This window comes from Coturnix japonica, chromosome 4 (genome assembly GCF_001577835.2).
Source record: "Coturnix japonica isolate 7356 chromosome 4, Coturnix japonica 2.1, whole genome shotgun sequence".
Lineage (NCBI taxonomy): Eukaryota > Metazoa > Chordata > Aves > Galliformes > Phasianidae > Coturnix > Coturnix japonica.
Genome location: NC_029519.1, coordinates 4,281,159 through 4,308,741, shown reverse-complemented (window position 1 = coordinate 4,308,741; position 27,583 = coordinate 4,281,159). Strand labels below are relative to the sequence as shown.

At 38.4% G+C, this 27,583-nt stretch overlaps 1 protein-coding gene across 1 annotated transcript; it reads right to left on the bottom strand.

Annotated features, from left to right (window-relative positions):
- Nucleotides 1–648: 648 nt before the first annotated feature.
- Nucleotides 649–27,148, bottom strand: LOC107312697 (transmembrane 9 superfamily member 2-like). Its single transcript, XM_015860342.2, has 17 exons — nucleotides 26,923–27,148; nucleotides 26,424–26,491; nucleotides 25,113–25,206; nucleotides 23,329–23,456; nucleotides 22,988–23,117; nucleotides 21,134–21,261; nucleotides 19,964–20,075; nucleotides 17,757–17,836; nucleotides 16,752–16,860; nucleotides 13,994–14,126; nucleotides 13,082–13,201; nucleotides 12,840–12,897; nucleotides 10,356–10,515; nucleotides 9,638–9,789; nucleotides 9,096–9,207; nucleotides 8,299–8,470; nucleotides 649–1,261 (listed from the first exon to the last, which is right to left on the bottom strand). Exons 1-17 carry the CDS (start codon nucleotides 27,037–27,039, stop codon nucleotides 1,194–1,196), a joined length of 1,941 nt encoding a protein of 646 aa, XP_015715828.1. The 5' UTR covers nucleotides 27,040–27,148; the 3' UTR covers nucleotides 649–1,193.
- Between the last annotated feature and the right edge of the window lie 435 nt (nucleotides 27,149–27,583).

The window sequence follows — 27,583 nt, the reverse complement described above, 5'->3', positions numbered from 1 at the left end:
TCCCCTTATTCATCTCTAGCAGGGCCAGTAACAGCCATTTGAATCATGTCTGCAGCGACTCTGTTCAGCCTCAAGTGCAATCCAAGATGCTGGAGAGCCTCTTTAGAGCCTTGACATTCCCAAGAGAAGAATGTCTGTAGTCTTATAACTCAAGAAGCTATTAAAATACTACATATTGTGCAATCCAGCACTTAAGCACAAGCTCTGCAGAGAGGAAAAGCAAGGTTTCACCTTCAAGAGTCATCTATTCCCAAGCCCACTGATTTGAGGGTAAAATTTCCAACAAGCAGCACTATTTTCCTAGGACGAAGTACAATAAGGTATGTGATTCAGAGGGCTAAAAGAAGGAAAAGGGGGGTTGTTCTGATCAACGCTTTGCAAAGCAAAACTGTTCTGGAGGAAGGGTAAGCACACAGCTGAAGCACAGCCACCTCAGAAGCCTTTTGCCCATCCTATAGCTGTGGATTTGAGTGATCTGCCAGCCCTTCTGCTCACACAATTTCCACCCACACAAGAAATACAGCACATGGAAGTCACAGTCCAACTGTTTACAAGCAACACAAAGTGGAGAGCTTCTAGTAGGTAAAGCTAATGCGATCCATGTCCAAATAGAGCAGGCCTAATTAACATGGAAAGAAACAAGCCAGGTGGAGTCGTACAGTTTTATTTGAACAAAACCCAGTGTTGGTATTTTTAATAAAGTCTACATTACACTAAATGCATGTACATTTGTAAGAAGATATCTAGTTGTAAAGAAGGTGCAGGATAATATGTACAGCCATAGTTAAGTTAAAAATTCACATTTTACATTGAATTACTCGATAGTCCTGTGCTTTGATGGCGTACAGCTGGAAATCAAGAGAGGTAACAAAAAAAACCACCAAGAAATTTCCATTGGAGGACTGCAGAATGCACTCATTCCTGAAATAAACCAATTCACTGGATATTTATTTGTTCTCAATCAAATTCTGGATACGATTCTTAGAATGATTAGAATTAACGCGTTCCACGAGGATTGTGATGTAAACCTTTTTCCAGTGGTGCCATTTCCTTCCATGAAAGCCTGTATTTGATGCTGCAGTCAGCTCTTTGCTTTGACAAATTAGAACTACACAGCATGTTTCTCGATACATGGTAAAAAAAAAATTATCAAACAGCAAGGGAGATATGTTCAAAAGACACTTTGAAGCTTTTCAGTCCACTTTCACAACACTGTAAATCTTACTTACAAACCAGAAGCAGGCGAAAAATCCAATAGTCCCTAAAATGAGAAAGTGAAAAAGGTTAGTTTATCCTCCAGTCTGCGCTGAGAGAAAAAGGTCTAACAAGTATTTCCCAGCAGGACAGAACGGAACATTGTAATCCAGCTAACTATCCCGAATAACACACTTGTTACATTTAACAATACACATTCATCCCTCCTTTAAATTACTGATTGAGATCAAAGAGGACTTGATAATACATTGAAGGTGGCGATAGTGTCACCACTAGCAGGCAAGCAAGCACCATTTAAGAAACTGAATTTTATACACAAGTAAAGTCAGCATCAACCTGAAGTCATTCTGGTCTACAGCAGATTACAGCCACCTTATAAAACATGGCTTTGGAGAAAGTCACCTGGTCTGGTTTTCTGTTCATTGTGCTCTATTGACACTAAAGAGGAGCAACCTGCATGCTCTGTAAATCCTAACACTAAAGCAGTGCAGGTGGGAGAAAGCACCACACAAAACCAGCAGTAGCAAACAAACCAAAATGAACTATTTCATGCGAAGTGTATTCAAAACTATGGATTTGCTTACTGTGGATCACCACAGATACCACAGCACACAATGTTTCAAGCAACTGAACAAATAAACAAAGAAATCCAAAGATTATCACACCATTTCTAGGACTAAAAAAGCCCTTAAACCACAGCTGATGGGAGGCTGGGGAAAAGTACCGCTAATATACATGTCCTGTTCTCAAATCCCTGCCTGCGATTTCTGCTGTTAGGATGCTTGTGGAGCAGACCTGTGGTCTGCCTTGGTATCACCTCCCTCAATTTCTTATCAACTCAGTTCTTTAGTCACCCAACCCAATTGTGAGCACCAGAGACAACACAGGTTGACTCCTACATGTGCTCTGGAGCACACGTCAAGTCCTATGGCTCAAGTTTCCAGAGTACAGGGTAAGATGAAGCACTGACTTCCATAAAACTAAGTCCCAAGCCTCTACATTAAGTGAGGCATCATTTCTCACACTTTTATCTATGGGAAAACGTTCACACAAATACTAATCTTTACCATAAAAAAAGAGTAAGGTCTGTATACCAGTCCCATGACAACCCTTCCCAGCTACATCACTGACCTGCAGTATGTGCAAGATGACACAATCAGCTCTGCCACCTTTATATTCATGGTTGGTTTTTTTTGCTACTACAGCCCATGTTTAATATCAGCTCCAACCTTCCCCATCATTTCATCGAGACTTATGCACTAAATAGGAGCTTCATTATTAGGTATTTGTCTCTCATACATTCATTACACTTTCTGTCTTTCAGGTTGCATCTATGCATGTGGTAAATGAGAAATCAGTCTTTGGAATGCTTATTATCTGTACGCCAATTCTTGTGTCCTTCATGCTACCATGTATATTGCAGTTAAAGGCTTGCTGACAGCCTATTATTATGTGCCACAGATTACCCTTTCCCTCTGAGCTTGCAGTTATCATCCTCTGAAACAGTAGGTGACAGCAGATTTACTGCTCTTGATAGGAGATCAGACACCAACCTCAGAAGGAATTTAATTCCTTTGTAGACCTGACATTGCAAAGTCTTTGCAGTTTATGGTCAATTCCCAATCCTTCCTACTGTGTCCAATACTCCAATATCAGCATTGTTACTCTAAGCCTTACTCTCATGTTTTTTTTTCCAATAATGGTTGTCAGCATCTGCTTTCTAGCTGTTTTTATAATATAGCCCACTTCGAGCCTCCTACGGCTTTGAAAGCAATGTTTCTTCCAAATGTTTAACAGATGACATACCTTAAAATCTATCTGCTGTTCTACAACCAAATTATAATATCTTAAGAAAACTGTATAATTCCAACACAACAATGAGATCTGCCAGTTTTCCAGGTGTGCCATAACTTCATATGGGAACACACTCTAAATCCACAACATTTTCCTCGGATAATCCTTGTCACCCTGAATCTTTCCAATACATCAGCTTTCTAAAAATCACAGTCTCATTCACAGCAGACTCCATACTGTGAACAAGCATTTCATCTATAAACAGATTTTCGCAGTTTTCAGTAACACTGATCTTCAACTTCCTTCTTAGAAAGGTCCGCTTAGCAAATCAAAGACTAAAATACCCCCTTCTTTTCTCAAACTTGATCAGAAATTTTGCCAACGTACTGGAAGCGGCCTGAATCTGTTTTCTAACACAAGAGATAAGTGATAACGTTTGTCAGACATCACATTCGAACCATGAACTTACAAACTCAAAGGAGAAAGGTTAGACTCATAGCCCAATATACAGCCTTACACACTCGCTACCTTCTGTGTCAGCTCAAATTCCTTCTGTTGTTACTTTCACAGTTCTTTAGCCCTACATCTATAGTTAGGGAGTAGCAGGACAGAGCTAAAATCCATAGACTCAAAACTTCAAAACAAAGCACCAAACTATGTCATCAGTCAAAAGACTCCTTCCCTTAATACCTAGAGGTCAGAATGGTTTGAAAGGTGCTGACAGAATCACAGGGAGGTTGAAATCCACCTCAAGAATCTAACTGAAGACTGAGAAGTGAGAATTAATCACAGCAAGTCAACTGGGTGAGTTTTTAGTGATCACAGTTGTTTTCTTTCTCATTAACATGGGAGGGTCCACAGGTTGAGGTCAGCACACGATTGTGTTGGTACTACAGAATCAATACTAGTGGACAGAAACAGACATAAGTTAAAGAAACGTTTATTTATAATGTTTCTATGTACATTTGTTTTACCTACTTATGCTTATGTTACTGAAATGAAAAGCTTAACCTTCTTGAAGAACATAAGCAGCACAAGTACCTGGTTCCACTGAAATCCAGGTCCCTTCCCCCTATCTCTTGACCTGCAGGTGCTTGTGAATCCATGCCACTAAAGAGGTCCACGCATTTTGTTTGTCAGAAGGTTTCCAGTTTTCCACAGGGGTGCAAATATCCCAATCAGAAAGGGATGTGCAAATAAATAACGACTGAACAACAGCAACAACTCTGAACTAGGCTGGTGTACCTAAGGAAATTTCAAGCCAGGATGTTTTTCTCTACTTTAGTCCACTTCACAAATTCGCTACTTGTTAGAAACTTTAGAACCCTATCCAAAAACCAACAAAATCAGCAATCAATATACTGGATCTATAAGACAATGCTGGATCACACAGCAGGTTCTCAGACTCCTCCTCTGCCTTAACTACTTTGACCAAGTCAATCTTAAAATACAGATAAGCATACAAGCTATTACCTGTAACTGCAGCTTGACCCAGTAAAATGGCCTTTGCTAGCTGTATTATTTAAAATACAACTTTGCCATTTAAAGTAGCAACGTTTAAAATGTATTTTCTTGAAAAACACACCCAGCTCTTCAATCTGGAGAATATTCCTAAGCATACCCTGCACCAAAATAATCAATTCCTCACTTAAAATATGCTTCTCTCATTAGAATATCAGGCCTACATAGATAAGCTGTAATCACTGAAGCATCGTGCTTACATTTCTTCTTTCAAACACACTCAAACTGAAACTAAAGTCTCGAGGCACTATCAACAAAAAGCACACCTCTCCAGCTCACTGCTTCACTGACACACATCAATGAGCACAACAAGGCAGCGAGACACACAGCTTTTCTTCCTTGAAGTTATTACATTTTTTTTCCCTTAAAGTTGTTCAGTTCCAACATTAAGTAGTTTCAAAAAAGAAATTAGTTCAAAGAAATAACCTCTAAAGTTACTTCATGATTGGTCTAAACTCCTTTCATTGTAAAGTTTTCCCAGCTTTAATATGCACATCCATCAAACATCACAGCACAATTATACCAAGCATGACACCTGTTCTCAAACTGAGACAGTAAAATCTGTTTTAAACCAACACAATCAATTAATGTTGTGGATAATGATTACTCTAACCAGCCCTAAGTATTCAGTGACTTCAATGAGATGAAAAAAACATCCGAATAATGTATATTTAAGAATAAAGGAAAAACCTTTACTTTTTTTTTTCCCCAAGTGACCTCCGTATTTTAAGATTCTGCCTTTCTAAACAACCCTTCCTTGTCTAGGAAACTGATGCCATCCCAGAGCACTGCAGCCCATGGTCCATGACTGCTCATCCAAGGGGAGCACAGCCAAGAGATCTTTCATGTGCAAAGTAGTTTGTTTCTTGGCAAGGGAAACTACTCAAGACATCTTCACAACTAGGTGAATTTTAACTGTGTTCAATACATCCATTTATAGTTATGCTAGAGATCCTGACATCTGGTGTGTATACTCTAAGCAAGTTTTCTTATACACAGAAGAAAGTTCACAAGCTGGTATCTAACTGGGTAAAGAAAGGTTATTAGTAAACTAATTTAAATTCCATATTAAAAAACAAGGATTATTCCAGAGAATAATGCCAAAATACATTAGGCAGACTTCTCTGCTCCATTCATCTCTTCCAGCTTTATTGTTTAATGAAGAAAAAGGAATTCAAAGCACGAACAGATTGTAAGAAAGCAAACAGAAAAGCACTCTGCACTTGGCTGATACTTCTTATGTACCTTAGAAGCTCTCTGTATCATACTGGTTTCAATCACTGCACAGTGGTGGGTGCTTCAGAATCTCGGATTCTAAACACAATCTACCCAGAAGATCAAAACTCAATTTTGAAAATGGCATTAACTCACAAGTGAAAACGATGTTCAAAAATAGAGGTCACCAAAGCAACACGCTCTGACTACAATCAGCATTTTTTTGTTTCCTAGCATAAAATACATGTAATCATGTAGCTATCCCCATTAACCACACTTATTACTTCTTGAAAGATTAGCCACATTTTGAACGTTAAATCAAATTGTCTTCTTTCTGTGTGCACATTGTTAGTTTTCCACCAGTCAGGCTGTATTTCTGTTGCTGTTGCCATACAAGCCTTCAGTTCCTATTTCATTATTCACTATGATCTTTTCTGTGATGTTCACAGTAACATAACACACTGCCATGCAGGAGGCATCAGCATTGCCCTTTATATTTCTGTCACAGCTGTTGAGATCTAATATGCAAGAACACAGAACACCAAAATACCTACTGCTAACTTAAGTGGAACAGTTCAAGGTCCCGTTTTGGAAACATATATACATGAAGAATGTTTGTACTACAGCGTACGAAGCTGTATTAGTAATCTGACCTCTATAAACTTGAGAAGCACTAAACCCTTATGTTCTAAAGCAAGTGCTATCAAGGACTATTTTAAAATATAAAGCAGAAAACTAACTTTTGAGTCATCTACCTGTAACAGCTCATGTCAACCCAAACACCAGCTACCAAACTAAATACAGGAAAGAAACTTAACACAGCATTTTATATTAGTGAAGATGTATTACATACCTTCCACCTTTCTAGAGAATGCTCTGTAACTTTAAAAAGTACAAGCGTGCCCATGCAGCTGCTTTCCTTATGAACTACAAATGCAGCACAACCACTGCTAGCACAGTTCTAAACAAAGAGCACTGCCACAAGGACAGCAGCACAGCAATAAACAGCAGTACCATTTATTATTGCACTTTTGGGGCTTCACCGGCCTCCACATCAAGAACTCCAGGATCAGCACATCTGAAGCTTTTAATACCATTTCAGCAGCTGCCATGACAGTTTCAATTATCTTTTTATATATGAAAGGGATATTTTTAATTCTACCAATTTGCATCTTGTAAGTGAAATTGAAATTGGCAGAACAGCAACTAACCTACACTAAAACCCAGGGACATTAACATACTGCTTTAGTTTAAAAGTAATTAAAACATTTCAGACTACAGGGTTGGGTTTTTTTGTTGTTGCTGTTTTGTTTCTAATATATATATTGTAGAGGACATCTGGAGCTTGTCTGTTCTGCCAGGATTTAAGCAGGATTTTAACTGGCAGTAGGCCAACTTCTATGTTTGCCCTTTAATAATTAAAAATCAGAAGAATTAAGTCCTCTTTAAAAAAAGAAAACAAAAAAAGCTTCTTTTGACTTTCCTTAGAAGAAAGGCAGATCCAAATAACAACAACAATAAAAAGCAAGGAGTAAGTGCCAGTTTCTTCAGTGATTTGTTGCTATTAGTTGTGGTTTTTGTTGATGGCTTTTTTGCTTGCACTAAACCAGTATTAGAGGCAGAAAGAAGGAGGTCCCTCTCACTGCTGACCTGGCAAAGTCTGACAATAAGACTTACTTTCATTACTTACTTTAGCCATTCTTTTCTGAATTGCACCAAGGGAGTTCAGGGATGCATCAGAAAGTAGGTTTCAAAAAGCAGGTAGATGTTAAGTAACAATGTGGATGGCATGGTGGTCCCCAAAGACCTCCCCCCCACCCCCTTCTTCAGTCTTAGGAATGAACATAAGGGCTTTATGAACAACCAGTGATATATGAACTAGCATTTTGTTTAGTTTTATCATTGCAGTACTTTTCTACCTGAAGCTAAGTGATACCAATATATAACATGTTAAAACTCCATATATAACAGCAGCAGCACGAGTAACACCAACATAAAACACTCCTGGCTAATAGCAGCTTCAAAGCACTTCTAATTTCACATGGTAGAACTGGCACAGGTCAAATGAGCCTCAAAATTATAGACTGACCCACATGATTATGAATAATGGAGTAATTATGGAGAAGACAGTCTGCTCAGATACCATCAGGAAACAGAAGCTGGACTACTAAAAATAAGAGCCTTAGTTCTGCCAGGCAAGGTCCATGTCTACCATTAAAAAAGGGTACCACAATTCAGCAGGTAACGACACTTAACTAGAGCTCACTTAAACATGCTTGGTTCCAGAGTGAACAACAATAGCTCTCTGAAAATGCAATGGTTTGAGCTCACTGCTAATATATAACGAAGGTAAACTGCACTATGACTTGAGCAATCTCAAGTCAGACAAAGAACCTAAATGGATATCTGATTATGACATGCTGTAACACTGCACATTAGTGCTACACAAAAGTAACACTGACTGAATTAAGTTTCAGATTGAAATGAGAAATGCTAGGTGAAGTTTACAACAAATACTGAAATTCCTGCATTACGTTTGAGTACTATACTCACCTGTGAAAAGGAAAAAAATCAAGACCATGATCATTGTGTAACCAAAGTATAAGATGGTGCTAGCAGTTCCTGTTATCTGGAGTTTAGAGAAGAAGTAATGAACTGCATAGATAAAGAGATAAACAGCTGTAAAGCTGCTTGTCAAGAATGACCTCCACCACCAATGATAATCCTGCAAAAAAAAAACAATAAACCTTTCAGCAAGAGACATCACATAGAAAACAGAAAATAAGGAAGTCAGTTGAAAAAAACATTGTTTTATTAAATAAATTTGATCTGAAAGGTAAATCCAAAACACTTCCAGCATAGCACACAGCCACCTTTCCAATCTCAAAGTCAGCTGTACTGCTTTAACAATGAACATTAAGTTGTTCAAGGATCAGGGTTGTTAATCTGTGCTTATCTACTGCAAACGGTAACATAAAATAAAGACCTTATCTATGCTGTCTCAGGCAAGTGGAGATTTTTCTACCACCAAGTCAAATACTAGCATCAAATGAAGGCTGAAGCCTTCCCTGACAAGTTTCCGTAGCAGCCTCCTATTCAATTTAGGCTGCTAGGGCTGACATCCGTGTAGTTGAAGAAACACCTGCACCATTAAAGGCAGCACAGTTTATAATGACAGCTGTAGGACTACTGGAAAAACTACTCCAACATTTTGAAGCAAGAGATGCATTTCAGAAAAGTGCCTGGGATAAGCAAGGCGAGGGCTGACAGTACCATACCACAGCACATGAGAATACCTCAACTCTAATATATTCCAGCTGAAAAGTGTTAGTGACATCAAAACTTTTTACCTCTGCACAGAGATGGAAGTAGCACAGCAAAACTGTAGCCTCAGAACACGTAATGAGAAGAATTATAAAAACTAGGAACAGGAAACCAAACATGTAGTACATTTGATGCGACCTAAAAGAAATAAAAGAGTATCATTTTTGATGGAAGTTCTGAAGTTACATGGGCAGATAAGGCAATAAATATAACCAAACTAAAAACTACCACACAGAAATCTTGGTCTATTGGCCAGATCCTAAGGTCTTTATTTTCTTTGCCTGAATGTGCTCTGTAATTATCTAGTCCTTCATGTTTGCATTTAGCAGGGTCTGTTGTGACAGGACAAGGAACTGTAATTTCACACGTCACACTTGTCAACACAACCACTATGGGGGAGAAAAAAAAAACACAACAGATTCTGGAGGTTCCAAAAAAGACTGCAAGAAGATAAAAATAAATTAAGAATCTGCTATCTCTCATTTTCAATGGTTTGGGATGTTCAAACCCATTGGGCGTATGCCATTAAACCAGTATAACTAGAGCAACAAGACAAAGCGATACTCACCAAATGCTATTCAGAATGAAGAAGAGTTGGATAAAGATGCACCCAAAAGGCAGAATCCCTCCCATGATGATACCAGGCAACGGTTTTGTGAAAAAGGACTGCTCCGGGATTTGGCGAGGAATCTGGTTTGTACGAACTGGGTGTTCAATAGGCTTTGAATGAAATTAAATGTGATTAAATGATAAATTGTTACATTGTAAATAAGATCATTTACCCCTAGTATACAGTATCTAAAGATGGACTTAAATATTGGTTATTTGCATCCATAAGCCATCACAAGTTACTGAATCTAAAAGAAAACATAACCTACACACCTGTTACTTACCATTACCAAAAATGCACACATTCTTTAGACAATCCAGCTATTGGTTATTTGACATGTCAGAACATGAAGAAAATAATCTGTTCAATTGCTAATAGAAAAAACAATTCTTAACAGCCTGGCATTGTCTCAAACTACTGAAGTACAAATTGAAATACTCTGAAATACTATTGAAATACTAAAGCCAGCCAAGACTTCTAACAGAGCACTATCAAATTCTGACTCTAAAGACTGGTCAGATAAAGGCTTGCTGTAACTTTATGAGCACATATAGAGTTCTAAAATAATCAGAAACAAACATTTCACAATTATAAGGCCTTTTTTCTTGCACTAGGGATTCAATGGTTCAGAGGCAAAAGACGGGCCTATTTCCAGAGTGCATTCTAAGAGCTCTACCTTCTCTTTGAAGCCAAAATATGCACCGATGAAGGTCAGTGGGACTGAAATTCCAAACCACATGGCTAGGATAGCAACCAAAGTACCAAAAGGGATGGCAGCTGAAGATCCTTTCACCCACAGAATAAGGTTCATAATGAAGAAATCAGCGAAGACAATACTGAAAAAAAAAAAAGATCAGTAGATACACTAAAATATTCTGGAATAATAATAAATCAATAAATATCTAGTACTGAAAACAAAACAGTTAAAACATTTGCCAGAACCAATGTTTTTTTTCTTAATACAGCCTTTCATTCTTTAACAGCCCTAGTTACTTTCAGCAATGCTGCAGTTGATTTATAAACGCTTGCAACATTCCTCTAATGCAAGCACCTACAGTAAAGTCATCATTTAAAGAAAGATTCAACACATAAAAACCACAAAGCAACAAAATATTCTATTATAAAAATCTATACACAGTACGTTAAACAATAAAATATATTAAAAACCACTTATCTGAATCACTTTTCCTACTATTGCCATTCTTTTAATTCCTTTATGTTAGTTCTTTGAGTAATTTCCCTCTAAAAATACATACTCAGTGATAAAGAAATCTCATATTTAGAAGGCCATGTCAGTCTCACAACAAACACATCATGCCACAGCAACATAGCATCAGATGGATGGACTACAGGGTTCTCCCCTCTAACAAGAATCTTTGTATTGACACCTCATGGAGTGTCACAGTTACGTAGCCCACGGATCTGAAGTAGTTAAACAAAGAAATCATCAGTTGCAACATATCTCCAAGACCTGTTCATTCCTCCCAAGTTAAATGCATCTGCCTCATCTTGGGAGAACAACTACACGAAGCATGTTGAAGACTTCAAACATCCCATTGTGAAAGTAACCAAAATGTTCTTCAGGAGAACCTCATGTAAAAGCCTGTTTGAATTTCCAGTGCCTATGAATCCAGAGATTTATCACAGCAGATCCAAAAGGAAGGGCACTGGTGAAATGTAGTGCTCTCTGGATTTTGCTGAAAAACAGTTCCTTACGCAGAATCTATACTGCCCTTAAGTGAACAAGCATATTGTATTTAATTAAAAAAAAGGAAGGAGGAAGGGGGAATTAGATTAATAGGCTCCCTTCTTCCTAGGTGAAAGCTTATGCTTGTTGAAATTGTTTGGGGAAATAGACTTGTTAAATAAGTACACCCAAGTTACCTGTGATATAAGCATCACGTTCATTAAGAAATAAAAATCAAATCCATTTAGGAGTCTTGGTAATCTTTATGATCTGCCAACACTTGCAATACAGACCCCACTTACCCCCTCCAAAGTTAGAGAAAAATACTGCATATGTGAACTCCCATCAGTCTACTGAGCCTGTAAATGCCCCAGGCTGTTTATGATATTATGCAAATTCATGAACTAGCATAGCATAATCAAGACATCTGTTCCTATTTTACCATCCCCAATCATTTTGCTTCCTCTGTGAAACTTAATTTATTTGAGAGTTTAAATGATCAGCATGGTACTTCTTCCACTGATAAATTCTTCTCTCTCCAGATAATATCTAAATGACAGCAGGGAGACTGAAGCCCATTTTGTTTAGAAACAAGATTTCCTCGCAGAAAAAAATACCACACTCGGTTGTTATCAAATGCATTACATTTCATATCATGAAATTCTACATTACTTTAATTCACATTGCGTTACCAATTTATAGTTTATTGTGTTGGGTTTGTTGTTTTTTGTTTTGTTTCAAAAATACCTTAAGAAACGACTTCTAACCTTTACCTCAACCTTTGCCAAAGACATTTGTACTGCATGCAGCCAAAGATGCAACAGTGAAATACAGAAGACTAGCAAAATAAATTATATTCCCCTTTCTCACTGACCGAATTCTCACAAAAGGTCTCACAAGCTATGAGAAAACAAAAGGTAGGAGTGCCATCCCTCTTCCCAAGCACAACAGCATTGGTCATAGTACGATACACACCACAACAATCTCATAAATACAGGTAATGTGAGGTAATGTTCAGTTACAAAACAATTATAACCAGTTTAAGTGAATCAATTATAACCAGTTTAAGTGAATCTCTGCACTCTTGTTGTTCAGCAGCATAATAAACTTCCCCAGATTACTAGATCTGTTTGGTTTAAGGTTTGTTACCTATTAAAGGCAGAGCTATACTGCCAACAATAACTTCCTCAGACAACATTTTGCAACAGGTCACTCACAAGAACTCCAAGACCTACCAGTGCAGTCCAATACATTCAAATGTTATTTCTATATTTGTAACAAGAGATGGATATTCCATGCATCTCACCATTTCTATATCCTGAACTTGCTCTTGGACTGAGCCTTAAAAACTGAAGCAAAAACCAAAACAACTTCTAGCTCCAGGAGCTAAATTATTTATACTACACGAGTACAGAAATAAGTATTCATTTAAAGCTAAGGATAAAGGAAAAAACAAGGGGAAACAATACTAACCCAGGGCAAAGCAGAGCTGTAAGCAAAACATTTGTCTTCCACTTCTCACCTCTAAATGCTGAGGGGAAAAAAGAAAAAACAATTTAAAGATGCAGACTTTTTCCAAGTGTTCCGCAACATGGCACAAAGAAGCAGGTTTACTGTCTGAGACATCAGCTATCAGCTCCAGTGTGAAGTTTATATAAGCCCAGCAATTCTGAGTTTAACCTGCTGTGCCACATTAAACAAATGGTTGTACTTACTCTTGTACATTCTAGCAGACACATAACCAGCTGGAGTTCCTAGTAAGACCCACAGTACGACTGCACAGGTCATCAAAGCGCCACGGTTGGCAGGAGAAAGAAAACCAAGGCAAGCTAGGACTAAAGATACAAAAAAATATTTAGACATTCACTGACACATTAAATTCTCCTGTAAAATATATCAGAACACAGACTTGCAAATATTCAAATGATGAAAAAGGCTGCCTTAGTGGTGGTGAGCCCTTAAATGAGATTTGGGAGAGATGGAGCCAAGCTCCACTCTTCCAGTAGCACAGCTGAATTCCCTTCACCTGTGCTCCCGCAGCTGACTCATTGCTTGCCTCAGGTGGTCAATCAGAGGTTCAGGCTGTGATCAACAGTTCCCCATACAACAGTAAAAAGGGGAATTATAATATACTTTATAGGTAACATAATAAAGCACTGACCCATGACAGGTACCAGTGTCATGTATCTGTCTAGCTATTTATGGCAGGCTGCTATTATCACAATGTTGTGTAAGAATTATTTCATTGGCACGCACTCTGGCTCTTATTTCTACATGGCTGCAGGCTGTTTTGTCAAACATATTAGATAAAAAACATTCTGAGAAGATTAAAGCTTTGATTATGTGCCTTTGAACTGGCAACACTGGATCCTTGGATAATTTACACCACGATGAACTGCTTTTGGTTGATTTTTGTTTGTTTGTTTTAAAAAGTAATATATAACAGTGAAGATTCAATTCTGCAGTCACAAAGACTATGAAGTAGTTCAGGTAGCAACATTTTGAACAGTATCACCTACAACAGGAAAACCTTTCAAGAGAAAGCTTCTAACAGTTGTTTGAAAACACTGCATCTTTCTTACACTATTGTGCTACAAACACATCGCATTAATAAACCAGTTACTTACACAGAGTAATAAAGGTCATAATGAAAATTTGTGTTCCTTGACCCAAGAAGACAGACAGTAACATTCCCTTCCTTGGAGGTCTAAAGACATCTCCGTGAACCAGCTTCCAGCCAAATTCCTCTTGGGCATCTTCCTGTACAAAATCAGCAATATCTTTAGCAAAGATACATAACGCAGTAGGGGATTAATACAAACAAGATGTGAAAAACATCTTCAAAGTTTGATCAGCTTCCAATTCAGTTCTAAGGACAGACTAATTACATCTGATTCATCACTCATCGATTTTCTTAACCCCCCTAATGGTTCACTGAAAGAAAAAGGCAGGATTTATCAAGAAAATCCTCAGAGCGAGAAAACAACAACACAAAATGCAATTAGTCAAATCATGTAACATCATTCTAAATTTAAGCCAAAACAAAGCATTCAATTTAATTTTGATTATACCATTCCAATCTCATTCAAGCTTTATTTTTCTTCCCCTCCTCCCTCTCACTTTTCATTTTAAAGCCTATCAGTCTCAATGGCTATACTGAAAAGGACTAAGTGGTCTGCTCCCTGTACTCCAGAAGAAAGTCTGCTCCCTAGACTTGCTAGGACCAAGCACAAACATTCTTTGTTCTGCTGAGAGGTGAATGGATGGATGGCATGGTAGAGATCCTCAGTCAGTTCTGCTGTTCAATGAAGTTGCTAAAAACAAATACCTCCCCTCAGAGAAACCAAAATAAAACCACATAACCACAAACAGTGACTGAAGTAGATCAGCCGGCTCACATGACTTTCATTCAACCCAAAAGTACTGCACGCAGCTCACTAAACTAAATGCTTCATTAATGTTATGTCTCACTAAATCTACACTATGCAAAGTTAGTGCCAGTTGGTTTTAACTGAACACTAAACGCACATATTAGAACTATAATCACAGGGTCACGCATTTATCTCTTCAAGTGGAACCACTAATGTTCACAATGTGTGAGATGTTAATTTCTTTCACAGCAGCTTCATCAGCCTTGCTCTTCTTCTGTACCACTATTTCACACCTTTCTAAAATTAGTTCCTTGAACTACAGCAGATTGTTAAGTTTCTTACAAATGGTTAGAGCAAAAAGGGTGTTTTTGTGTTTGAAAGTCAACACCTATTCCTGCTGTTATCCATAAAAACTAACTTCACTTCTACAACTCTTTATCGCATTAAGAATGACCAACTAACAAAGACAACACGTTATAAGACGCTGAACATGGCTTAATTGAGAGATCAAACAAGAGCTCCACAAAATGAGCAGCTGAAAAAAAAGCTGAAAATTCTTCCACTTTAATTGCCATCTGTATTTGCATTAACAGAAAATATTAAATATCAAAAACACACAGAAGACACAGTACTCTGAGATGTTTCAGTTTCAATATGAAACGTTTTTTGTGCCTTTTAAGTATTTCTTTCTTGAGATCGACGGTAACTACAGTCTTTGTAGTATATGACATTATTCCTCATCTTTCACTTGCAGATACCAATTTGTGTTAGCCTATGTTAATCAGAATCTCTCCTGTAATATTTAGGAAGATAATCACTGGTACTCACATTGATCTCACTCAGTTACTGAGTCACATAACTCACTCAGTTATTAACTCTTTGTTTAATTTTTTATCCTTCTTGCTATAATCACCTGATAAAGGTATCTCCAAAGGATTTCCCTTGCCTTACAAAAGTTGCGCAGAGTAGTATTGCTCACGAAATTTAGACCACAAACTTTCTAAACTTCACAAGACACATGTTATCACACTCACTTTCTGAATAAGCTAAACTATAAACCACTGCAAACCACTTTGGAACTAGAAAACTTAAATTAACTGAGCTTTTTAATGCAGCTTCAAATGCAGACAATACCTAGCTGCTACAGTTTTTAAGCTTGATTTCTTACAAAAGGGGACAATACACCTATCAATAAAAATATCTGTGCTCTTCCTAATTTGGCTTTCCAGACTTTAAAATGAATGCTTAGAGGGGAAATACATCAAGAACATACCAAAATCTTTGTGCCACTCATGTAGCTGCAATGTTTACAGTTCAGCACTTACACTAAAGCCACCTAACATTACTGAAAATAGGCTGCATTGAGAAGGAATATTTGGTGTAACCCCAGGTTGCCATAGTCAGAATCACTGACTTGAAGTTGGAAGGAAACTCTGGAAGTAACCTTGATATATATATACCATATACTCCAACTGGGCCACCCAGAGCAGGTTGCCCATAACCATGTTCAAATGTCTTCTGAGTATCTCTAGTGTGAGGATTCTGTAAGTAACATATGACTGCTCAGATCAGCATCACGTTGCTAACTGTTTGTCCGGGCTGACTCCAAAATGCAGCCACTCAAAAGCAACTGACACCTCTTGATGATAAGCCACTGCCAGAACAACTTCCTTCAGCTATACAGTGTCTGCACTGCATATTGTGGCTATTAGTTTACTGTAAAAAGAAATACTTAGGGAAAAAAAAGCAAACAACAGCTTTACATTGTTGAGTTTCTCATTGCATATCACAAGTTTACCAAACGACACCCAAGGAATAAGACTGTCACATTAGCCCATTTATTCCTGCTGTTAGAAGAGACAAAATAGCAATAAAGCTAGTTTTAACTCAATGCGTATTGTCACATATAAATTCATGTGAGTAACACATCACTATAGGGATGTATTCAAAACTAATTGATAGACAGCCTATTGCCAGAAAATGTGCGCATATAAAAAGTGTGAATCTTACTCACTGAGGAGTCAATTTGGTTATATCTTGCAATATCTTTATGAAGAGTCCTCAAAATGATCATAGCCACCATGCCGGATAAGAAGAGAACAATTACAAGGGAATTCATTATACTGTAGGTAAAGAAAAAGTCAAACTTTCAGTTTACTTATTCAGACTTCAGGACACGCACCCCCAATTCAAAACCCCAAACACAGCTCAAGTCCAAGGAATACTCTTACATACTCAGATATTACCTAAATCATTCCACTAGACATTTCAGTTCTTTCCTACACAGAAACAATAGGCTGTTTTAAGTTCTGTATCATCATGACTTCATAGGAGACAGAAGCAAGGATAGTATTTTATGATGTTAATTCTTGAGACAGACATATTGCATTTCACCATCTTCCTTTTTACATATTGCCAAAGTTATTTCCCTAGTGAAACAGCTGCAGCTCTCAAAGCTGATTCAAAAGTTATCAATCAAAGCCATTATGAATCAATTAAACCTCCATTATGGTAGTTAATATTTTATGGATACATACTTAATCCAATCGGGACTTTCCAAACACAATATTGCAAAACATTAACATTTCAATATAAGTTACTTACTTACTCGATATGCATTTTTTCATCATAAAAGAAGACCTTCTTTCTACTCTTTGTAGCTGCAGAGTACCAAACATGCAGTAGACATACATACCTCTCACTTCACAGATGGTGAAAGCTGGACAGTAACAATAAGAATGCTGCAGAGCAGCAGCTTCTCAAAAGTTTTACAGAATGAACTAAACCCATACAGGCTGCTTTCCTTTTGGACGCTAATGGTGCATTCCTTTGGTGAAATGCAATACTGCAGTTGATCCCAAGAGATGCAAGACTGATAAGTTACTATGCATATGAAAACAAGAAACTTTACTTGCCTGAAGGCTAACAGATTTTGTTTTACTACAGCAGAAGCTGTATAACTTGAGAAGCCTTTTGTGTTCCCCTGCAGGGTTGTTCAATGAATAAATGCAAATCTTACCTAAACCACTGGATGTTTGTGTGTGGCATAGACTCCAAGATGTAGTCCCATCTGGAAGCCCATTTAATATTATTCTTCTCCTATAAAGACATTAAAGAGCATTTAATAGAAACAAGTTTGTTGCAGGCTCTGGGAAGGAAGATGCATATAAAATCTCTTCCACAAATCCTCCATTCAGCAATAATATCTAAACTCAGTATAAAACCAGGATGTTAGACCTACCTATTGAATTAGTTCTTTTTATCTCTTGAGCATTTCAAAGAAATCTTACTGAAATCTCCCATCCGTGTGTTCTACTTTAAACTGAAGCTTCACTAACCCCCTCATCTTTCCATGATTTGTTAAGGAGCTGCCTGCAGTTCCCAAGCTGAAAAACACCCATGTCATCACCTCAAGGTATTCCCAACATAACATATAACCTGACACTTTGACTTTGTTCTAAACATTTCATGTTCTAGATCACGAATTCTGCAAAACAAACAAACTATACCAATACAACTGAGTAGCTGTAATTGCTACAAGTTTCTCTTCACCAGCACATCCTATTCCAGTAGCTATCAGTAGCTCACAGCTAGTGATTTGGACAGACTTACCAGATCTAAAGCTTCTTATTTGAGTCTCAAACATGCTAAAAGTTCAGCACACAAGAGTACAAAACAAGTGAGACAACCACGTACACCATTCACACCTCTCGAGCTGAATATCTGGCCTCCTACAATGAATTAAACAACACAGCTTTCTCATAATTAGCTGTCATATCAAAACAGGATGATTATTTATGCATTTTACCTATTCAGGTAGTCAAGCTCACTGAAACCAATGTTCTCTTTTTAAATACTCTTCACCAATGAATATTCTCCTTCTAAATATATTATGAAACTTTAACAAGTAAAATAAAGTTATTATTTCATTCCAAATCAAGACTAACAGATAACACAGGGAAGTTAATTTTGAAGTGCCTTGAATGCCACCTGCTGGAAGTGTCTGAATCTGCAGCAGTTAAGCCTTACCTGCTCTATGCTGCAGAAGAGAAAAGGTAGCCCAGATGCCTAAAACATTGTGTGAATAACTGGATAAAGTTCATACTTCAATTCTACATTGCAATTCATCATCAAGATTTAAACAAAAAATGTTAATACACAGGAGGTTCAGTCATGTAGTAAAATCAGAGAGTTTAAGGAGGATTTAATGTCTCAAGGGAAAAGTAAGAGGATATAGAGCCTTGCACCTCAGGGTCACTGGTTCAAATCAAACTCAATTTGGTACAATGAAAGCAGTTACCATATGATGGCCATTCGACCAGCTATTCAAAATAAGCTGGTGGTCTCAAACCAAATCCTTTAAGATCAGAGCCCAAATCAGAAGAAAAACAATGCTTTTAGGACAGATAGGAACCGAAGCACCAAGGTTTGAAATAGCTCCCCCATGGGAGGCTCACTTTCCAGGCTGGGATAAAGAACTCTGTCTCAAGAAAGTCTGATCTCCTCCTGCCTAAGTTACAGCAGGCTGGATAAAGCATAATACTATAAAAGACGAATGGCAACTGACTCAAAACAAACAAGAAGTGAATGAAGAAAAATGACACAAAAACTGCAGCATCACTAGAAAAACAGCCTCGTGATATGCTCAGTAAATACTTAAAACAGAAACATCCTCAAACACTACAAAGGCATTTCAACATGAAACACACACAAACCTAACTGAACTCTGAAAATACAGAGTATATCTCAAGGCATACAACTCCTCCAGTTAATCAATCTAATAACCTGTTAGTAATAAAGCAGAACAAAACCCAAAGTCTACATATTTTCATTTGTTTCCTATAACAAAAAGAGCTGGATCTCAATAAGATAGTAAAAATTACAGTTAAAGTTTGAGGATATCATCTAACCCACGGAATCCTGAATGACCATAATTACTTGGGAATCATGCTGTTCAATTTTCTAAAATACAGATATAGTTTACAAAAGAAAGATACGATTTCCTCTCTGGAACTGGATGACAGTGGGGGGGAAAAAGGCTTTACTCGTTCCAAGCATCACTTAAATTACAGTAATGGAAACCATAATAGGTTTGGGAAAACTGCTTCACAAGATGATCCTCAGGGGATTTACACTACCCAGTTATGGCTGCTAACACATTACCAACTTATTTCAATTTTGTTCTTCTCGGGAATTATGTATTTGTATAACAGATTCAATACTTACTTCAAATGTCACTGAGTAAGTATAGATCAAATTCAATTTGTTGGTGAATTCTCCGGGAATCTCCATAGGTGGACCTTCACAGCTTAAGTTGTTTTCATCCGTGTGTTTGTAGCTAAGGAAAAAAAACAGTTAAATAAAACACGATTGCATCTCCTCTACTATTCAGAGTGAATTTTTATGTAATTAGGACAGGTTTTTATCAGGTCAGAATGACAAAATTAAGGTTACATGCAACCTAATTGTGCCCCCTTGTGGTCTGCATCACCAGTGAAAAGACAAGTACTCCTTTCAACCATTAAGGATGCAACAGACAAAGCATTAATCAAAAATGGGAGATGGTCAGTAGAATCTTCTCACTGCCATCTAGGAATAGAGGAAAATGGAAGAACAAACTTGCAAGGGAAGTCTAGTTCACTAAATAGACACCATATTTTGCAATAGATCAAGAAAGAACTATATCCAAATCATGTTATACTATGCATACCTGTGTGATTTGAGAAGTTGTAGCCTCATAATTTAAGCATGCACTAAATCTCTGTAGAAAAAGAGGATGGGCAGCCTGCAGTTCTCTAATACTGGAAAGTATTAGACTAAAAAGAAGCCAAAGTAATTGCTTCAGTCTACTTCTCTGAAGCCTTCCTGGTCAACCCATCAATACAGAATCTAAAAAGTTGCTGTTTAGGAAGATAAATTAGTCTTCTTAGATATTTTTGCCACTTTGGATGACTGTTAACTTGACGTTTCACCTATACCTCACTATCCAAACTAAAAAAGCATAACTGTACAAATATTAATTTGTACTAAACATGATTGGGAGGAGATGCAGAAAAAAATAAGAGGTGACATGGGTAACCATCACTTAATGAACAGATGTAAATCAATATAAACATGAGAATTCTTCTGTTATTTATGTCTGGTTATAAGATTCCACATATGCAGTTCTTCCATTCAGGAAGGATTTTGCTGAACATGTGAAAACTTATATATTTACAGTCACTGAACTGCTCTCTGCAAACAGTTCCAGCTGTGAACTGGTATAAAAAAAACTTCACCACAGTTCAGAATAATCAGCTCCTCAGAACTTAGCGACACCAAGAATGACTTCTAAGTTTGCAATTACTGTTAGGCCTCCTCCCTCACACTAGAATTCACTGCTTCATGCAGAATTACCTCTGGGGTCTCAGTCGTGCCATCACCAGTCTTGCACCAGGCCAGTTTTCATCCTTCCCACTGTGGTACATGATTGTTATATCAACATGGTTGAAGAGGTAGAAGGTGTTCTTCTTGTTAAACTCCGACTACAAAGTACCATAAAGAGATTTAAAAGTGGCCAACAGGAGAGGGCGCAATGCAGTCATGAACTTCAGAATAAGACTAACAAAGGAGTAGGAAAGACTGTGATTGGTCTACATACTTGTATAAAACATTTATGCATTTCTTATAAACTAGATAGTAACATATTATCTAAATAATAACTAATAGTTAAAGCATGACATACTGCTAGTAGGATTTTAAAAGCATTTGCCACCTTTTTGTAGCTACCATAAAAAGCTGCAAAAACAAGTGAAAATATTGCGATCAAGTCATACATAATTGAGATTCACCACTGCACCTCCTACAATATAACCTCAGAAAGTGCTCCAACTACTGAAACTGATCAGCCAGGTTCATCTTCTAAAAGCTACCTTTCATTTTCAGTAGTTATTCTGCTACTCATACCCTTCCAGAATTTGGAATTATGATAGAGCTGCATAAAGCTCATATTAAAAATAATAATAATAATCACAGATGATACACACTAGAGTCAATTCAAGTTGACTTGAGTTTTCTCTTAAAAAGTGCACTGTTTAGAACTCTTCAACTATAACTTGAACTAAGGGACAGTCTACAATTGAGGCGGAGTATGGCAGCTATATTAGCTACAGAGCATCCACAGTACAGCTTGCACAAAGGACATGTGCAGCACTTCACAATACACCACACAAACTACCTGAGCACTCATTAAGAAATTCAACCATCACTAATTGTGTATGAAGATCCTTCTTCCAAGAAAAGATTTTTATTTAAATTGCTGACTTTTTCATGTACCACGTAGCTTCCAAGACAGCATACACCAATATTAAATCAACATAAAATCAACTCCCTCCATAAACTACAGTACAATATCATGAAGTAATGGAATTGAACACCTAACTCCAACAAATTATTCAAGTCACTGACCATTTTCAGTAGTGTATGGAGCTAGAGGAGTAACCCAGTCAGAATCCAGCTGTAGACAGAATTAACTGAACACTCATGATAAATGCACCACTTTCAAAAACACATAAATTCTGCTAAATACAAGTAAACAGATGCACTATTGGCAAACAGCAAGTATGTGGCAGAGCACAGCCAAAGCAGATTCCCAATGAGAACAGTGTGGTCCTCCACATTAGGAGAAGTAAAACTGTATCACTGTTATACCTAAGGAAACTAGTTCGACATACAACTCCCAGGATGCATGACACATTTTAAACTGTTGTGAATATAGTTCTCCTATCACAGCTGCATTATCTTCCAGCCATTTGGGAAAACATCCTGACATGTTTAGCTTGTAATCTGTGCTAGGCATAACTTTTACAACTACAGCACTGCTCATGTCTAGATCTTTACTAGAAAGCTTCTGCATGAAACTGATAAAAGAAGGTCTTGCACACAGACACAACTTCAAGCTGTGCTGATACAATTAGTAGGTACAAGAATGGCTAGTATGAAATTTTAAAAACAAAATCTCCAAGTTTTCTAAGGCTTTTAGTCAATAAGGCACCTTCAATTATAATGGTCAAAAAGCCCATACAAATAAGTATTTTTGGACAGTTACATAACTGAGATGCTGCACAGAGAAACATTCAGCCTTGTCAGTACCCATATTCTAGATATTAACTATGTTTACAAGTATATCTGTTTGTTTTTCCAGGAAAACAATGCTCAAAAATAAAACTTCAAATGAAATTAGATCTACTACGATAAAGTTCCATTACTTACATTTATAACACAAGCATCTTTAACTCTACCATCTGGAGTAACGAAACATCCTATTGGGAATCCTGGATTACAGAATTTTTGTCCATCCTCCACATCATAGCACCACGTCACAGGCATGTTATCAATAATCCTAGACAGAAATCATCAAAGAACAGGTCCTTGCACCTTATTCACACTGATATTTACCCCACACATACACTCTACTTAAAACTCTGTAGCACAAGATGCACAGTAGAGGACAACAACAAGATAGGAGAAGGAAGAAAGCAATCACTTAGGATATAGATAACATTATGTTAAAAACTGAACAGAAAAAAAGAAAGATCAAACACAAAGCTTACCAGTGATGTTGATAATTCAGCTGCATTCCTTTCTTCAAAAAAGCCAGCTTGCTTTTATCAGCACTGTTTTCCGGGTCATAAGACCTCGTACAAACTTTCTTACATTTTTCCTGCTTCTTAAAAGTGAACTGGTATGGAAGCACACAAAAAGAGTGATTCAGATTTTGCCTCAAAAAGCCTTTGTTGCCTTCCTCTCCTTCCCTTCCCCCCCATACTGCTGACTTCTTTAAGATAGTTCACCTCCGTGCTATAAAAGTTCCCAAACCACAGTTTCCCATACAGTAGCTTTAACTAAGTTTTCAAGAACTTTGTACATCCAGAGCCAGCACTGTGAAAGTGCCAGACATGTCTACGACAAGCCAGATGAATTACCTTCAAATAAACCTTGGCAATTAAAATTTGAACATTAGTAGGAAATAATTGCTTATTTTCTTTATTAGTTTGTTTTATTTTGATAATTCCATCATCTGTTACATCAGACTTAACTATATTTTCTCCAAATATTCCTGTTAATTCCAGCTGTGCTTTCCACATTATGATTCAGTTATAAGGCAACGCTGTCAAAAACACAACAGGTTCTATATCTATACTTCAAGAGCAGTTACCACCAGACAATAACATGCCTAACCTAGTCAGGATTTACCTGCTTTACTGAGCCAATATACTTAATAAAAACCATAACACAAAATTCTAACATGATCAAGGCCTAAGTGCTAACAAATAGCAGGGAATTTCTGATTATTATACTGCACAGCCATTTCAAAAAGAGTAATTGTTACAATACTTGACCTGTTCTATGAATATCAAACCCAAATGACACACTATGCTTCACACTTAAAAGCTTCACGTGGCCAGCAGTGGTAAGACTTTAAACTGTACTGGCTGAGAAAACCAAGGAAGAGGAGGTTTCCAGGAATGGTTTACACAAGGGAGGAGGCAGCATCTCCTTAACAGCACTATGAAAAGATGTGGCTAGGTCCCCAGTGACTGAGCAGCAGTAGACTCAAACTCTGCTGCTTCATTGTTTTGTAGGGATTTGGATTATCTAGAAATGCTCACACAAAGTCATAGTTCAGTTTTCAGCTTCAGCAGGAATTCTCAGTTTGGAAACTGCAGTTGAACAGCACACAGCTTTGAAGCACTGAGAGCCATGGTTGGACCATATCTCTTTTGCTGCCAGTAATTTTCTCAAACCAACGGGCCAGTATTTAACAGATGCTACTTTTTAAGTCATTGCTAATGCTGTGGATAAGACAGAAAAGCAACACATACCTACTTACATATCTTCATTTTACCAAAGACTTCACAGACAAATGACGTGCATCAAAAAAGAAAGTTCTGATCTTAGACAACAAGCAGGAAAAAGCCAGGAATGAGCCCCCAGTGGGCTTTCATTCCTACTCTGGAAATTTCCTGACAGCACAAACAAGTTATACCTGAAACAATTCCTTAACCAGCAGCTTACAGCCTCTAACATTAGTTTAAAAATGAATGATTTCATATCACCTAACATTACTTAGTTTCTAGATTCCACTGTCACAAAGGAACAGTAAAGAACAGCGATAACTGGCTCAGCATCCTAACTTCAGTTAGCCACCCTCAGATGCTTTTGGGATAAGAATAGTTTTTGTTTTATTACAAAAACAATGTCAAGTTTTAACAGAGAAAAAAAAACACCACCACCACCACACAGTTATTCACCCTTCAGCTATGCCTATGGATTGTAGTCCTCAAACAGACAGCTCTCCAACCAAACCAGAATCACATTTAAGGTATAAAATAACCTTATAAGGAGACGACGCTATCCTCTCCCCAAACAGCACTTGCCCAAGATTTTCTGATGGTCTTTTCTCTTCCTTATCTTGACAGAAGTCAAAACTGGAAAAAGGAGAAAAGGTTACCTTTAATTTTTAATGAACATATAATCATAAACTATAGCCTAAAGCAATTTATTTGTCCTTGTCCTTAACATGGCAGCTTCATGCTTCCTTCGACAGGTCAGCCACAGCTAATAAAAATTTGAGTGCCTTCCCATATACTATTCAGAAACACTTCTATTTTGATATCAGTTTGAAACAAGACCTTTTCTAACTACAGGACACTTAGCAAAATGCACGGCTTTTAGTCCAAACACACTTTCCAAATGGCAATTTAAACAAACAATAGCATGGTTCACATTAAGAAAAAATAAAGCCTATGCCTCAAATTGCCCATTCTTTTGCAAAAAAAAAATAATAAATAAAACCCAGGAAAATTACTCCTCCTCCCCCTCTCCATTCCCAAAGGAATCTTTACAATGTGCGTTTAATGTGAATCATGTTCCAAGGAAGGAAAGTGTTGTCAATATTAACGCATCACGCAGCCAAATGCCACTAACCAATTCAACTCAATACAGACTGATACAGCTGAACATAAGGGAGAAGACAGAACTATTCCAGGTGTCTGTTGTTTAAACGTAGGCAGCAGTAGGTGATAAAAAAAAGAAATTCATATATTTTTGCTGAATAAGTACTTTTCCTCAATATGGGGGCCTAACTTTGTTTCCTTTGGTAAAGTTTAATGCAGATAAAGATGCTGTTGGCTTTTTGAGTTAGCTTGTGGCTTTGCTGCTTCAGTCACACTCTACAGCGTAAGACTTCAACAGTGCAGTATGTGACATACAGCAGTGACTAATTTCTCTTCTGTATATGTTTGAGAACAAGACTGATTGCACATCAGTTTTAGAAGAACTATCACCTGCCTTCGTCAAAAATTACAGCATTCACAAGCAAGATTCAAAATCAAAGTAAAAAACAAAGCAAAAGAAGAATTAGATACAAAGCTTTGGTGGCTGCAGGTAAAGTAATAACGGCTTGACATCAAATTTACTTCATTTTCCAGAAAGAAGGAACACAAAGATCCTGTCTTCATAGGGTTCACAAGTAGGGAGGACTTTCACATGTGGCAGAGAGTTGTAATGTAAAATTCGGCTTAAATATAAAGCACCTTAGAAAAACTCAAGGTACATCTAAAGCAATGCTTACGGAGACATGAGCTGCACTACTACACTATGAGCAGAAAATACATTTTCCAAGTGCACATTGCGATGTACTTACGCATCGTACTCATAGGGCAGAACTGATTCAACTGAGTCCAGTCTGTTCACAAAGAGCTCAATCAGCGACTGCAATGGAGAAACGAAGCGTGAAACCCCCAAAACTGAGAAAGCAGCCACAAAGCGGACACGAAACACACGGCCGGTTGGCAGGAGCTGCTACAAGTTATGGCAGGGCACTTACACACTTCTGACAGGGCCCGACCGCGGCGCTGGGCCACACCACAGCCTCCGTAGGGCCTGGAATAAGGAAGGAAAGGCCGGCGATGGACCCCCGGCACTGACCGAGAAACGAACCGGGAGCAGGGAGTGAGTGCCGCCCCAAGCCCAGCACCCGAGGAACGAGCCGGCCCGGCTTTACTTCCCGGAGGAAAGGCTGTCTCCTGAATGGGACCGGCCGGGCCGGCACACAGCAATGGGAGGGAGCCCCGGGGCGGCCCGCAGTCCCGCTCGGTGCCCGCGGGCAGCACCGTGCCGGGCCCTCCCGTCAGGGCTCTCACCTTGCAGCCCTCGCTCTCCTTGTCGTCGTCGCAGAAGCTGACGGGCGCTAAGCCGGGCAGGTAGAAAGCGGCACAAAGCGGGAGCAGCAGCAGGAAGCCGGCCGGCAGCAGCCTCATCTTCCAGCCTGGAGGAACGAAGGCAGCATGAGCCGAGCCGACAGCTCCCGCTTCCCCGGGCAGCGCCTTGCGGAGGCGGCACCTACCGAGGCCGCGGCCTGAGCGTCACAGCGGCGGCGGCGGCGGCGGCGCAGTGAGGCGTGAGGCTCTGGGCGCCATCTTGAATGAAGGCACCGTGAGGCGAGAGCGAGCCCGCTGTACTTGGGTGGGACGGGCTGCGACCCGGGGTGAAAGAATAAAAGGAGAAGTATAAGTGCTTATCTCTTGTGCTTTCTCAGCTGAACCTGAGTTGGTACGTCAGGCAGCTCCAGTTATAGCTGAGGGAGTTGTGATCCAACTTAGGGTCCACAGTTAGACTGGGAGATGTGCATTGTGGAGTGGCAGCTTAGAAAGAACCGACAAAGTCAGTATAAAGAGTGAAAATAACCCCCCATAAGTGGGAGTCACACATCAAGTGCCAGCAAGAACGGCTGCTCTGCTCCCCTGTAGCCTGAATGAAGGCTTTATGAAGTAAAAATGCTGAATTTCTATAAATACCCACCAA